At 47.4% G+C, this 16,426-nt stretch overlaps 1 protein-coding gene across 1 annotated transcript; it reads right to left on the reverse strand.

The window, feature by feature from the left end:
• Positions 1-1,107: 1,107 nt before the first annotated feature.
• Positions 1,108-6,038, reverse strand: LOC122543912 (uncharacterized). The gene has a single exon (XM_087983632.1). The coding sequence runs from the start codon at positions 5,135-5,137 to the stop codon at positions 4,097-4,099; it is 1,041 nt and encodes a 346-aa protein (XP_087839758.1). The 5' UTR covers positions 5,138-6,038; the 3' UTR covers positions 1,108-4,096.
• Between the last annotated feature and the right edge of the window lie 10,388 nt (positions 6,039-16,426).

The following is a 16,426-nucleotide window of genomic DNA, read 5'->3' on the forward strand; positions in this document are numbered from 1 at the left end:
GGATGCTGTCAGATCTGCTGAGTTTCTCCAGCATTCTCTGTGCTTGTTCTGGTAAGACTCTTGTTATCCAATGGTTGCAACCCTTCTCTGTCACTCCTCCACATTTGTTCCCAACCCCATATGCTAGGTTTGATGTGAAACTCTGATTTTGTCTTTCTTTGCTGTTTCAATGGATGGGATTGTAAATCCATACCATGGGAGTGACAGCACTGAACCCTAACTGCTAAAACACCGGTGAAGATGTTATGACATAAGTAACTCGTCTTAAAGACACCGTTTTTGCATTTTTTTCATTTCAGATCACTTTCACCAGAGGTAAGTTTCTCCTACAAAATGACATAGCAGTCGAACACAAACTTCACAGCCACTGACAATGAATTTGCTGTTTGATGGAACATTTGCTTTTCCTAAAGTTCCTAAAAGCCCAAACTCTTTCACCAAACATTTCCTCATTTTCCCTCACGTGTGGCTTGGTGTCAGACTTTGTTATAGACATGGGGCAGCATGGTGGCTCCCTCACAGCACCAGGGACCTGGGTTGAATTCCAGCCTCGAGTGACTGCCTGTGTGGAGAATGCACATTCTCCCTGTGTCTGCGTGGGTTTCCTTCAGGTGCTCCGGTTTCTCCCACAATCTAAAGATGAGCAGGTTAGGTGGCCTAGCCAATGTACGTTGCCCCAAAGTGTCCAGGGATGTGCAGGCTAGGTCAATTAGCCAAGGGAAATGCGGGGATACTGTGTGTGTGTGTCTGTCTGTGTCTGGTGCTGGGGCTGGGTGGGATACTCTTTGGAGAATCAATTCAGATTCAATCTGCCGAATGCTTCTTTCTGCAATTTAGGAATTCTATATTTTCTCATCAACCTGGAGCTTTGTTCCTTATTGTAACGGATTTTGTCAGTAATCAGGATCTCCCTGCATCCATCATCAACATCAAAATGTATTAATAATCATGATTATAGACTACTAATAATCAAAATTCTACTGTATCAATGACATAGGTCCTGCTGCATCAATGCTCAGAGACTGATTACATTAATATCAGCTTCCCATTGCTCAGCCCTATCACATTAAGACTCAGGATACTAACACATTGATAATCAGAACACAATTACATTAATAGTTTAGTGCCGACTGTAGCTACAATCAGGGTCTAAATTGAGAGATATTCAGTGTTATAATTACAATAATAACGTTAATGATCTTGATCTAATTATTTATACAGTTCCTGTTATCAGCCATGATTGAATGGCGGAGTGGACTCGATGGGCCGAATGGCCTTACTTCCGCTCCTATGTCTTATGGTCTTATGTTACATTGATAACCACTTGCCCAGTCCATCATTAATCAGGCAATTATTGCATCAATAATCAAGATGCACATAAATAAAAATAAAATTATTTCAATAATTTAGCTATATGCTATCAATAATCAGTTTACATTAGTTATTTGTCAACTGCATCAATAGATTGTATAAGATAAATAATACAGACTAATGTATTAGTCATCCAAATACATTAATATTCTGTTAATAACCACCTACATGTCTCCCACTCCACCAGCCTTCAACAACCCTCATACCCCTCCGAAACTTTACTCTGGGGTCTCACCAAGTCCGAGGCTTTGAAGGGGTTACACCACAAAGGGCTTTGGGGAGGAATCATATAATGCAAGCCCGTTCGGGACTTTAAATGCACTTATTGCTCAAATAATGAACATACAATGATATGTCTCCCTGTTTGATCTTGCTGAGAGAAGCAGTTGTTATTCTTGGTTATCAGGAAGCAGTGTGGGTTGCTGATTTTGGTGTTGGTATTTATTTCACTCCCTTCCTCATCCTGAAACTGTCGGAGGTGGTGCAGTCAGATGGTCCAGGACTAGATTAGACCGAGGAGCTTTGTCATGCAGACAATTTCACCAAAATCTCGTTGAATCTGGCTCTACTTGACAGCATTGGAAGGTTTAAAGAGATCGACAGAAGTAAGGTAAGGGAGTTTACCCTATTCCCTGCTTCTCTTGCATTGGTGAGTGGAGAAGATCCTGTCTGCTCTGGATTGGCCTGCAGAGGACCCTGCACTTTGCTTCTGGAAGCACTCAGTCTGAGAGTAGATGAGCTCTTTTAAACATGATTCTCGTGGAGGCTTTCCCCATGACACTGATTGAGATATCCCTGTAGTCACTGCAAGCCCCTCTCTGTCCCCTTTCTTCATGCAAATTGTGATTTTGTTCCATCACCCATCCTGTAGGATAGATCTGTTGACCTTGCAGAGGAGGAAGGTATGGATGAGAAAGTGTGGGTAGAGGAGACGGCCTGTGTTTGAGCAGTTCAGCAGGAGTTCCTTATGCCGGAGCAGCCTCTTTGTGTGCAAAGCAAGCAAGAGCCTTTGCAGCCTTTCGGCTTTGTTGGTCAACTCAACCGCGACAGGAGGGCACCAGAGACTGGGAGATGTCAATTTCATCAGAGTATAATTCTCAGTCATGTTCAACCCCAGCAGGACATCCGTGAGGGCTTCACCATCTGGCCACAACAGGTGCAGAAATGGCTTCACCCAGAGAGTGGTGAGCCTGTGGAATTCCTGCCATAGAAAGTGATGGAGGCTAAACATTGAATGATTACAAGTTTTTTTTAATTCATTCAAGTGACATGGGTGTCGCTAGATATAGTTCTGAAGGCGAAAGGGATCAAAGGGGAGGACTGAGAAAGGTACTGAGTTGGATGATCAACCAGGACATTCTCCCTGTGTCTGCGTGGGTTTCCTCCGGGTGCTCCGGTTTCCTCCCACAATCCAAAGATGTCCAGGTCAGGTGAATTGGCCATGCTAAATTACCCACAGTGTTAGGAGCATTAGTCAGAGGGAAATGGTTCTGGGTGGGTTATTCTTCGGAGGGTCGGTGTGGACTGGTTGGGCCGAAGGGCCTGTTTCTACACTGTAGGGAATCTAGTCTAAATCTAAATTCAACCAGGCTCGAAGGGCTGAATAGCTTCAACTGTCATGGGCAGTTTTGAATAGTCTTTTGAGAAGTTTTCCTGCCTACTTTCATCCTATTGCTGTGCCCATTGAGCATCGCCATGGCTGTCCTTTTTGCTTCAATAGCGGATACCATCTCTGCTGGGTTGGCCTCAAACTAGACTGAAAACAAAAATTTGCTGGAGATCACAGCGGGTCAGGCAGCATCCGTGGAGAGAGAGCAAGCTAACGTTTCGAGTCCAGATGACTCTTCATCAGAGCTTCCACGAAGTGTGGAGAGGACAGCATTTATGCCCGTGAAGGCTGAAACTCACGTGAGGTAAGTCTGAGTCGTTGGCCATCACTGACAAATGTGGCTGTGAAAGCCAGTTTTGGCAAACGCCAGCAGTGAAATAGAAAGCAACGAAGATTTACACTGTGATTAAAAAAAAAACAGAATTCCTGTCGGAGGGAAGAGCACAATTTCTTCAGGATGGGGGCCTCAAACTGGTCTTTGTCATGGGTTCTGCCTTCAGTCAATATTGTGTTACAAGTAACTGAACTCAGCAAATGTAATCACTATCAATGATGATTCATGAAGTTTGTATTGGTGTTATTGTAAAATATTTCACTATTCTGTTTCAAGTCCCCTGACAATTTAGTTTCATATTGGAGTACTGTGTACTCACTGTAACACACTGTGTATGTCAGTAAGAATTGTCAACCCAAATCAATCAAGACTTTCGAATAAGTGATGTTCATCTGTGGAACCTTTCAGACATTGAATTGTAGATTTTACACCAAAGATCCATTTAGGATTGAAGTAACATTTCACAGTTATATTGTGAATGAATTCCTGTCGAGAGTTCTTGAATTAGGCGAAAGATCACAGATACAGGTATTAATAAAGAATACTGCATGTCTAAAACTTCAGCAACATATCCAGAATATTAAATTCCAGGCAATTATATAGCTGCTAATATCAGCAGAAATGAACTAAACCTTTTTGTGTCACTATTCCCGGGTGTGATTAACAACAGCACCCAATCACCCAATTATCGCAAATCGCTTCCTGAGCCGGTAAATGGCATCTCTCCGGTTTGATGGTATTAGCCCACAGCAGATTTAGCAGATTTACTGCTGAAACTCTGCTCAGGATGAAGTGCAGCTGAATGGTTTCTCCTTCGTGTGAACTCGGTGGTGTGACTGGAGGCCAAATAAGCGAGCAAATCCCCTCCCACACACAGGGCAGGTGAACGGTTTCTCTCCGGTGTGAACACGCTGGTGCCTGACCAGATCGAAGGACTGAGCAAATTTCTTAGCGCACACAGTGCAGGTGAACGGTCTCTCCCCGGTGTGAATCCGTTGATGTACAGTGAGCTTGGATGAACTGCTGAAGCTTTTCCCACACTCGGGGCAGCTGAATGGCCTCTCGCCGGTGTGAATTCTCTGGTGTGCCATGAGGCTGGACGAATGCTTGAACCTCTTCCCGCAGGAATCGCAGCTGAATGGATTCTCCTGGGTGTGGATGCGCTGGTGTGACTGGAGGCTGAATAACCGAGTGAATCCCCTTCCACACACGGGGCAGGTGAACGGTCTCTCCCCCGTGTGAATTTGCTGGTGCCTCACCAGATCAAAGGACTGAGCAAACCTCTTCCCGCACGTGGGGCAGGTGAATGGCCTTTCCCCGGTGTGAGTGCGCTGATGGGCAGCGAGGGTGGAGGAATGCCTGAAGCTTTTCCCGCAGGAAGTGCAGCTGAACAGGTTCTCCTCGGTGTGCACTCGGTGGTGTGACTGGAGGCCAAATAAGCGAGCAAACCCCTTCCCGCAGACAGGGCAGGTGAACGGTTTCTCTCCGGTATGAACCCGCCGATGCCTGACCAGATCGAAGGACTGAGTGAATCCTTTCCTGCACACGGAGCAGGTGAACGGCCTCTCGCCGGTGTGAATCCGCTGGTGTGCAGTGAGGGTGGAAGAGTTGTTGAATTTCTTACCACAGTAAATGCAGTTGAAAGGCCTCTCCTCAGTGTGAACCCTCTGGTGTGACATCAGAGAGGTTGTTTGAGTAAATCCCTTCCCACATACGGAACAAACAAATGGCTTCTCCCCAGTGTGACTGCGTCGATGGCTTTCCAGCCGGCAGGAATAAGTAAATCCTTTCCCACAATCCTCACATTTCCATGGCTTCTCCATGGTTCCAGTGTTTCGGTGTCTCTCCTGGTTGGACAATCAGATGAAGCCCCAACCATGCACACAATTCGTGGAATTTCTCTCCTCGCTATGAGTGTTGAGATTTATTTCAAACTGTATCCAGTCTGGGTGAATCAAATGACTCTGTTAATGTTTAAGGCGTTTCTCATCTGTGAATCTTTCCCAATGTCCTAGAAAAGGAATTTACAGACGTTATCACTGTCAGTAAAACAACAGAAATTCAAATGAAACAATTCCCTTGCCTCTGAAGCAATTTTTCTTCTCCTGTTCCCCCAAAGCTGGAAATTCCCAGATCAGCATAGCTGCCACCGCCCCCCTGTTGGAATTCAAACCCCTCACATCATGGAGCACAGATAAGGTGAACAGCCAAGGCCATTTCCCTGGGGTGGGGGAGTCCTGAACTAGAGGGCATAGGTTTAAGATGAGAGGGGAAAGATTTAAATGGGACCCCAAAGGGGCAACCTTTTCACACAGAGGGTGGTGTGTATATGGAACGAGCTGACAGAGAAAATGGTAGAGCCTGGTACAATTACAACATTTAAAGGACATTTGGACAGGTGTATGGATAGGAAATGGGGCAGCAGGGTGACTCAGTGGTTAGCACTGCTGCCTCATTGCGCCAGGGACCCGGGTTCGATTCCAGCTCTCAGGCGACTGTGGGGAGTTTGCACATTCTCCCCATGTCTGTGCGAGTTTCCTCCAGGTCCTCCAGTTTCCTCCCACAATCCAAAAGATGTGTGGGTTAGGGTGGATTGGTTGTGCTAAATTGCCCATGGTGTTCTGGATGTGTAGGTTAGGTGCATCAATCAGGAGTAATAGGGTAGGGGAATGGGTCTGGGTGGGTGACTCTGCAGAGGGTCGGTGTGGACTTGATGTGCCGAAGGGCCTGTTTCCACACTGTAGGGATTCTATTAAAAAACCTGGTCTATTTCCGTGCTGTGTGACCCTTTAACCCCAACTTCTTTCCCTCACTCCCAGTTTCCTCCCTCCCTTTCCTCTGCCTGGGCTTCAGTTCTCCAACTCCTGTCTACAGACTGAGAAACAAATCAATTAAGGGTGGCACTGTGGCGAGCACTGCTGCCTCCCAGCATCAGGGTCCCAGGTTCGATTCCAGCCTTGGGTGACTGTGTGGAGTTTGTCCGTTTTCGTGTCTGTGTGGGTTTCCTCTGGGTGCTCCAGTTTCCTCCCACAGTCCAAAGATGCGCAGGTCAGGTGAATTGGCCATGCTATATTGCCCGTAGTGTTAGTCAGAGGGAAATGGGTTTGGGTGGGTTACTCTTTGGAGGGTCGGTGTGGACTGGTTGGGCCGAAGGGCCTGTTTCCACACTGTAGGGAATCTAATCTAATCTAATCCTTGTTCTGGCAAGACTGGGCGAATTCCACCCAGTATCTCAGGGTTTCCCTCCCTGACCAGAGCCTCATTGATACCCTCACCCAACCCAATAGTGGGTTGACCGACCCTTCTCCCTCAGAGGATGGGGGGGGGTCCATATCCCCAGCCAGGAAAACTGCCTGGCTGCACCACACAAAGCAATGCGTTTGCTGGAGATCTGGGTCAGAAGGTGCGGGAGAAATTCCGCCTCTGTGCAGAGAAAACCGCGTTAACGTTTACGACTGCAAGTGGTTCCCCCCCGCCCCTTGTTCAGCAAGCGCCCTGGGACACCCTGCAGAGCCAATGCAGCGCGTTTCCCTTACCCTGAGGCTAGATCCCCCGGCGGCGCCCTGGCTGATTGACGGCAGGTCCTGATCAATCCGAAGGAGCGGGCTCACCCTGCAACCAATCGGGATGGAGCGGGGGCGGGAGCTTGGATCACGGCCATCGGCTCCAACGCCGCCTCAGTTTGGGAATCCGTGTCGAGACTTCAGGGGGGGGAAAGCGAGCTCCCTGTTCCTGGCATTAACCCTGTGAGGAACCAATGCACAAATCATTTCAAGGGTGGATGCAGGCAGAGATCATTGGAGGGAGTAACACAATGCAGGACCGAAAGGAATATTCAGTGTCATGGTTGGGGAACTGGGGGTTTGCAAACTGAAGGCTCTGGAACGGGAAGGATCCGTTTGGGGGGGTAGGTAGAAACGCCGAGCCCCAGGAAGCTCGCTGGAGAAGTTTGAGATTCCCTGCAGTGTGGAAACAGGTCATTCCAACAAGAGTAACCCACCCCAGACCCACTTCCCCCTGACTCATGCACCGACTGGGTAATTTAGCGTGGCCAATTCCTCCGCACCCGCGCATCTTTTGGATTGTGGGAGGAAACCGGAGCAAACCCACACAGACACGGGGAGAGTGTGCAAGCTCCAGACGAGCCAGTAGCGGGCGGCTGGAATCGAACCTGACCCCCTCCCCTGGCGATGTGAGGCAGCAGTTCCACACCACAGTGTCCTGAGCCCAAGCATTTTAGCTGCTTCAGCAATGACCTTCCAGTGGAGACCAAGGGGTGACCTTATAGAGCTGAAAATGTGTTGCTGGAAAAGCGCAGCAGGTCAGGCAACATCCAGGGAACAGGAGAATCGACGTTTCGGGCATAAACCCTTCTTCAGGAAGGGCTTATGCCCGAAACGTCGATTCTCCTGTTCCCTGGATGCTGCCTGACCTGCTGCGCTTTTCCAGCAACACATTTTCAGCTCTAATCTCCAGCATCTGCAGACCTCACTTTCTCCTCAAAGGTGACCTTATAGAGGTTTGTAAAATCATGAGGGGCATGGATAGATTAGATTAGATTCTCTACGGTGCGGACACAGGCCCTTCGGCCCAACCAGTCCACACCGACCCTCCAAACAGTGACCCACCCAGACCAATCTCCCTCTGACTTATGCACCTAACATTATGGGCAATTTAGCATGGCCAATTCACCTGACCTGCACGTCTTTGTGACTGTGGGAGGAAACCGGAGCACCCGGAGACATGAGGAGAATGTGTAAACTCCACACAGACATGCTGTACATCTCTATCACTCTTCAGGGGTCTGTGAATAATTACCCCAAGATCCCTCTGTTCCTCGCAGCTACCCAGTCTCCTGCCATATTCCTGAATGTTTTCTCAAGTGCTCATCCAAATACTTTTTAAAGGATGTAAGGTTTCTGGTCTCCACTACCTTCCCAGGCTTTGTATTCCAAATTCCCACCACTCACTGAGTGAAAAGCTTCTTTTCCACATTCCCTCTGAATCTCCTGCTCCTTACCATAAAACTATGCCCTCTCGTTATTGACCCCTCAACCAAGGGGTCTCTATTCATTCTGTCCATACCCCTCATAATCTTGATTTGGAGATGCTGGTGTTGCACTGGGGTGGAAAAAGTTAAAAATCAACTAGGTAAAAACAATGACTGCAGATGCTGGAAACCAGATTCTGGATTAGTAGTGCTGGAAGAGCACAGCAATTCAGGCAGCATCCAAGGAGCTTCGAAATCGACGTTTCGGGCAAAAGCCCTTCATCAGGAATAAAGGCAGTGAGCCTGAAGCGTAGAGAGATAAGCTAGAGGAGGGTGAGGGTGGGGAGAAAGTAGCATAGAGTACAATGGGTGAGTGGGGAAGGGGATGAAGGTGATAGGTCAGGGAGGAGAGGGTGGAGTGGATAGGTGGAAAAGGAGATAGGCAGGTAGGACAAGTCCGGACAAGTCATGGGGACAGTGCTGAGCTGGAAGTTTAGAACTAGGGTGAGGTGGGGGAAGGGGAAATGAGGAAACTGTTGAAGTCCACATTGATGCCCTGGGGTTGAATTATTCCGAGGCGGAAGATGAGGTGTTCTTCCTCCAGGCGTCTGGTGGTGAGGGAGCAGCAGTGAAGGAGGCCCAGGACCTCCATGTCCTCAGCAGAGTGGGAGGGGGAGTTGAAATGTTGGGCCACGGGGCGGTGTGGTTGATTGGTGTGGGTGTCTCGGAAATGTTCCCTAAAGCGCTCTGCTAGGAGGCGCCCAGTCTCCCCAATGTAGAGGAGACCGCATCGGGAGCAACGGATACAATAAATGATATTAGTGGATGTGCAAGTAAAACTTTGATGGATGTGGAAGGCTCCTTTAGGATCTTGGATAGAGGTGAGGGAGGAGAAAAAAATCACACAACACCAGGTTATAGTCCAACAGTTTATTTGGAAGCACTAGCTTTCGGAGTGCTGCTCCTTCATCTGGTGGTTGTGGCTCATAATCTTGCATACCTCAAACATGTTCCCCCTCAGTCTTCGCTGTTCTAAAGAAAAAGAAGCTGAGCCTTTCTAGTCGTTACTGGTAGCTCAATTTCTCCATCCCAGGCAACATCCTAGTGAAGCTCTTCTATTTGACTCGAGTGCTAGCGCATCCTTCCTGGAGTGAAGTGGGCAGAACTGCACACAGTACTCCAGCTGTGGCCTAACCAACGCTCTGTATAACTTCAACATTACCTCCTTGCTTTTATACTCTATGTCACGACAAATGAAAGCAAGTCTCCCATATGCCTTCTTAACTATCCTATTTGCATGCTCTGCCGACTTCAGGGATCTGTGAATAGTTACCCCAAGATCTCTCTGTTCCTCTTAGCTACCCTGTGTCCTGCCATTCGTTAATACTCCCTCATCTTGTTTCTTCTTCCAAAGTGCATCACCTCACACTTATCTGGGTTAAGTACCATCCACCATTGGTCTCGATCGAGATTGTGGTGCTGGAAAAGCACAGCAGGTCAGGATACATCCGAGGAGCACAGAATCGATGTTTTGGACATCGGCCCTTCATCAGGAAAGAGCTTTTCTCTTTCCTGATGAAGAGCTTATACCCGAATCGTCGACTCTCCTGCTCCTGGGATACTGTCTGATCTGCTGTGCTTTTCCAGCATCACACTCTTGAGTCTGATCTCCAGCATCTGCAGTCCTCACTTTCTCTTACTGCCATTGGTCTACCCAACTGATCAAGCCATCTGTATCTTCCTACAACCTCCATGCAGTTCCCTCGTCAGTAACCACTCTACTAATTTTGGTGTCATCTGCAATTTTGCCAACCACTCCCTCCACATTTTCATCGGTATCATTTATGTATATAACAATCAATAACAGCCTCAGTCTTGGTTCTGTGGGACACCACTGGACACCAGCCTCCAGTCACTTGAACAGCTTTCTACCACTATCCTTTGTGTCCTATTACTGAGCCAGTTTCTGATCCAACTCGCCAGGTTTCCCTCAATTCCTTGTGCTTTATCCTTCTCGATCAGTCTCCCCAGTGGGACTTTGTCAAAAGCTTCGCTAAAATCTATATTAACTACATCTGAACTAAACTCCCCTCATCCACACACTTGAACACATTTTCAAAAAATTCTAACAAATTTGTTCGGCATGTCCTCCCTCTGACAAAGCTATGCTGACAATCTTTAATTAACCCATTCCTTTCCAAGCGGGTATTAATTCACTCCTTCAGAATATGCTCCACTAGTTTCCCTCCCATTGACATGAGACACACCGGTCTCTAATTTCTTGGTTCATTCCTATCATCCTTCTTAGCCATCCTCCAATCCTCTGGCACCTCCCCTGTGGCCAGAGAGGAATTAAAAATTGAAAATTAAAAATCAGAGCCCCTGCCTCACTTTCCACAGCAGCCTGGGGATGCAATTCACCCAGATTAGGGCATTTGTCCCTTTCTAAGCCCTACAGAATCTCCAACACCTCCCCATTTCATATGTAAACTGTGGAGCGTGTGTGTGTGCTGGGGCAGGGAAGGCAATAGGTAGATGCGGGGGGGGGGGGGGGGGAGCGGATAGGTGGGAAGGAAGATAGACAGGTAGGACAGTTCAAGGGGACAGTGCCGAGTTGGATCTGAGATGAGGTGGGGAGGACGGATAAGGAAACTGGTAAACCCCCTCCTGCATCTCCGTCGCCTTCCCAGCCACTTTCCCCCCTCCACCCGCACCCCTCTATTTATCTCTCAGCTCCCATTCCCCCTCCCCCACATTCCTGATGAAGGGCTTATGCCTGAAATGTCGATTCTCCTGCTCCTTGGATGCTGCCTGACCTGCTGTGCTTTGCCAGCAACACACTTTTTGACTCTGATATTCCAGCACCTGCAGTCGGCATTTTCTCTCTGTGAAAGTTCCTCACAGACCCTTTTCCTGAATTCCATACCTCTTCCAGAGTGAAGACCGAAGGGAAGTGTTCATTTAATAATCCTTCCAATGTCCATAGCTTCACACACTGGTTGCCCCCTTGGTTTCTAATGGGCCCAGCTCTTACCTGGTTGACCACGTCCCTTTAATATATTTATAAAATATCTAGGATTCTCCATAATCCTGTTTGCAAGTCCTTTTTGCTTTTCCAATTGCTGATTAAAATCCCTCTTGCACTTCCCATATTCCTGGAGGGCTGAATTGCTCCCTTTGGACTTGCTTTTCTCTTGTTCCTCACCCAGTCCCAAATTGTTGTCAACATCTAGGATTTTCTGAACGCATTGCTCCTACATTTCCCTCGAAAGGGTACATGTTGGACCTGAACCCCCGCCCCCGTACTCCTTTTCCTGAATTGCCTCCTGCCACTGCTCCATTGCAGACTCACCCGCAAGGAGCTGTTCCCACTCAACAGTGACCAGACCCTGCTTTACTTCAATAATCCTTTTATCCTGTCCTGAAGAAAGGTTTAGATTAGATTAGATTCCCTACAGTGCGGAAACAGGCCCTCCGGCCCAACCAGTCCACACTGACCCTCCGAAGAGTAACCCACCCAGACCCATATCCCTCTGACGAATGCAGCTAACACTACGGGCAATTTAGCACGGCCAATTCACCTGACCGGCACATCTTTGGACTGTGGGAGAAAACCGGAGCACCCGGAGGAAACCCACGCAGACACGGGGAGAATGTGCAAACTCTTACGCCCTGAAATGTCGACTTCTCCACCTCCTGATGCTGCCTGGCCTGCTGTGTCCTTCCAGCCTCCTGCCTGTTTACTTCCCCTTATCCAAAGCCATCTTTTGCAGGCCATCTTTATTCTTGTCCAGCACAAATTTGAACCACACCATGTTGTGCCAGCTATCGCTTAGATGTTCTCCCACTGCCACATCAAACATTTGTCCGGCATCTTTCCCCACAACCAGATCCAGCCCCTTGCTGGGCCTTCAACATGTTAATACAAAAATTCTCCTGGATACGTTTCAAGAAATCCACACCCCTCTCAACCCTTAATACTAGGGGGTAGTGACGGCCTAGTGAATCTGTGAATCCAGAGACTCAGGTGACGTTTTTGGGGACCTGGGTTTGTATCCTACCACGGCCAATGGTGGAATTTGAATTAAATAAAAATCTGGAATTAAGAGTCTCATAATGACCGTGAATCCATTGTCAATTGTCAGGAAAAACCCATCTCGGTCAGTAATGTCCTTTAGGGAAGGAAACTGCCATCCTTACCTGGTCTGGACTACATGTGACTCCAGACCCACAGCAACGTGGTTGACACTTAACTGCCCTCTGGGCAATTAAAAATAGGCAATAAATGCAGGCCTAGCCAGTAATGCCCACATCCTATGAATGAATTAAAAGAACGATGATTATCTCAATGTATGTTGGGAAATTTGAAATCCCTCGTATAATTCCCTGATTGTTACCCTTACACCTCTTTGTGAACTATCTGTACATTTGCTCCTCTATTTCCTGCTGACACTTTGATAATAAACTCCCAGTAAAATGGCTGCCCTCTTAACATTCCAAATTTCGACATACAAAACCTCATTTGAGGTCCCTTCCGAGAGATCATCTTTCCTTATTGCACTAATTGGCTTATTAATCAATAATGCTCGCCTAAAGATCCTACATCCAGTAATGTTGAGTTCCCAGTTCAGCCTTTCTCTCAACCATGTTTCTGTGAATGATCCACACTATTAATTCATCAGTTTTACCTGTTACGTTTATAGCATTAAAGTAAAGCCTATCCAGTTTTGCCTTAATCTCTTGACACTCAACATAGCTGAACTCTGACAGAATCCCTACAGCGTGGAAGCAGGCCATTCAGCCCACCCTGATCTTTGAACAGCATCCTACCTCTTCTGCCCTATCCTTGCAACCCCACAATAGCCACCTAGCCTGCACACTATGGCCAATCCACCTAACCTGCACATTTTTGGATTGTGGGAGAAAACCAGAGTATCTAAAGAGACTGTCACCCAAGGCTGTAATGAAACCCGGATCCCTGGTTCTGTGAGGCAGTGGTGCTAACCACTGAGCCACCATACCACCCCTTTTCTTCCTTTGCGTATTGATACTCTGTGTCCCCTTCCCCTGCCAGACTTGTTTGAACTCCTCCCAACAGCACAAGCAAACCTACCTGTTCGTCTCACTTGTACATGTCCCACCTTCCCCAAAAACAGTAGCAGTGATCCAGCAACCTAAAACCCTCCCTCTGGCACCAACTCTTCAGGCACGCATTCATCTGCTCTATTTTCCTATTTCTATACTCACTAACACGTGGCACTGGGACTAATCCAGAGATTACAACCACTGAGGTTCTGCTTTTTAATCTGGTGCTTGGCTCCTTGAATTCTTGATGCAAGACCTCATACCTTCCTTTGTCCAAGTCGCCCATACCAACAAGTACTATGACTTCTAACTCATCAACCTCCCCTTTCAGGATGCCCTTTAGCTGTTCAGTGACATCCCTGATCCTGGCACTAGGGAAACAACACTATCCTCAAGTCATATCATCAGCTGCAGATACGCAGGTCTGCTCCCCTGACTAAAGGATCCCCTATTACTATTTCACCTTCCTTGCTTCTTCATCCTCCCCTGTACAGTCAAGCCACTCGCGGTGCCAGGAGCTTAGATCTAACTGCATTCCTCTGAGGTACCAGCACCCTCATCAGCCTTGCGCACTCCTGCAGTACTCGCCTGTTCTTTCTGGGCTGGCTGGTGGTCACCCATCCTTTCTTTCCTCTAAGTGCCATCTTAGCCTTGTGGATATACTGCAATGTCTTTCACCATTGCTCAACCTCTGACACCCGGAGCTCCAGTTTCTGCAGCTGCAGTTTCTTGCAAATGTGGTCATCCATGACACTGGCAGCATCCAAGACACCCCACATGTGACACGTTAGACATTCTGCTTGGCTGGCCTCACCTGACATCTCTTAAACTTACAATTAATGCCTTAGACTAGAATTATTAGACTTACTTTGTTCGATTCCCCACTCTATCACTAAGGTTATGAAAAGGTTACCTAACTATGATTCCACTGCTTTAAATCTGTATGATAAGAAAGGGTTAACCAGTAATTGTCAGGCGCCCAGAACTCACTGAATCGGAGCATTGCTCATCTTTTGAAACTCTATGATATGAACAGGAGCTGCACTTTTCATATACTGCACACATTTAATTATAGCACCCTCAGTTCTGCATTGACCACCTCCCTTCATCATATTTGTCCTCTGATGTGCCTGAAATTATAGACATGGAATCCCTACATTTCAGAAAGGGGCTATGCAGCCCATTGAGTCCAAAGCGACCCTCCGAAGAGTATGCCACTTAAATCAGCCGCTTGTGGTTTCTCTGCAGCTTACTGGTTACTGTGTACTCATCTCCCAGCTGCTTCTGCTGCTCTGAGATAAGTGCCCTGTAAAATCTAGGCCCGAATCCACACAATGGTAGATATACAGGCTTACCAGTTACTGTGTTCTTCCCCACCTCCCAGCTGCTGCTGCTGCTCCAGGATAGGTGTCCTGTAAAGACTAGGCCCGAATCCGCACCACACTACATTTATAGCCTTATCAGTTAATATGTTCCTCCCAGCTGCTGTTGGTCCATCCTAAGTGCCCTGTAAAGACTAGGCCCGAATCCACACAGTGCTAGATTTTACAGGCCTATTAGTTACTGTGTCTCTACCTCTCGGCTGCTGCTGCTGCCCTGAGATAAGTGCCCTGTAAAGACTAGGCCTGAAACCACACCGTGCTACATTGATAGCCTTACCAGTTAATATGTCCTTCCCTGCCTCCAAACTGCTGTTGCTCCAAGCTGAGTGCCCTGTAAAGACTGGGCCCAAATCCCACACAGTGCTAGATTTATAGGCTTACTAGTTACTGTGTCTCTACCTCCCGGCTGCTGCTGCTGTCCTGAGCTAAGTGCCCTGTAAAGACTAGGCCTGAATCTGCACCGCATTGCATTTATAGCCTGACTGGTTAATATGTCCCTCCCTGCTTCCCAGCTGCTGTTGCTCCAAGCTAAGTGCCCTGTAAAGGCTATTTCTAAATTTCTCCTCATCTCTGTTCTGAAGTGTCTCCCTTTGCTCTGAGGCTGTGCCATCGGGTCCTAGTCTTGCCTACAAGCGGAAGCATCTTTTTCACTTCCACTTGAGCCAGGCCTCTCACTATTCTTTTAGGTTTTCAATGAAGTGCCCACTCCACCTCACCCCACATAACTAAACTCCTTTCTGTACAGGCCCAGATTCCTCAACTGCACCTTATACGACAAGCCCCTCATTGCTGGGATCATTCTTATGTACCTCGTCTGGAACCCCTCCAAGGCCAGCACATCCTTCCCTAGATACAGGGCTCAAAACTGCTCAGAATATTCCAAATACAGTCTGACTAGAGACTCATATAGCCTCAGCAGTACATCCCTGCTCTTGTATTCTAGCCCTCTAAAAATTAATTGCATTTCTAACTGCCAACTAAACCTGTGTGTTAATCTTAAGATAATCATGAATGAGGACTCCTAATTCTCTTTGTACTTCAGATTTCCAAGCCTTTCTCCACTTAGAAAATAGTCTATGCCTCTATCCTTCCCACTAAACCTCACACTTGCCCATATTTCACCTGCCACTTCTTTGCCCACTCTACAGTCTGTCCAAGTCTTTTTGCAGTCCCCCGCTTCCTCAACGCTACTTGTATCTCCATCTATCTTTGTGTCACCTGCAAACTTCGCAACAATGCCCTCAGTTCCTTCGTCTAGATCATTAATGTAAAACATGCATAATTATGGTCCAACGCGACTCCCTGCAGAACTTCACTAGTCATAGTTGCCAACCTGGAAAAAAAACCTTTATTCCCACTCTCTGCCTTCTGCCACTCAGCCAATCCTCTATCCACACCAATACCTTGTCTTATTTCACAGCATCCTGCCTTGCCAAGACCTTCTGGAGAAACAAATCAATGACGTTCATTAACTTTCCTTTGTCTAATTTGCTCGTCACCTCCTGAAAGAATTCGAAAAGATTTGTTGTTTTATCAGGTGCTATCAAGTAGTCTGCAACCTCATCCGTAAAAATAGATTCTTAAATCTCCCCAATGACTGAGGTCAGGCTAACGAGCCTATAATCTCTCGTCTTTTGACCCCTCCCTTCTTAAAG

Source organism: Chiloscyllium plagiosum, unplaced genomic scaffold, assembly GCF_037043375.1.
Source record: "Chiloscyllium plagiosum isolate Xiang-an unplaced genomic scaffold, Cpla_swu_hap1 HiC_scaffold_46, whole genome shotgun sequence".
NCBI classification, from domain to species: domain Eukaryota; kingdom Metazoa; phylum Chordata; class Chondrichthyes; order Orectolobiformes; family Hemiscylliidae; genus Chiloscyllium; species Chiloscyllium plagiosum.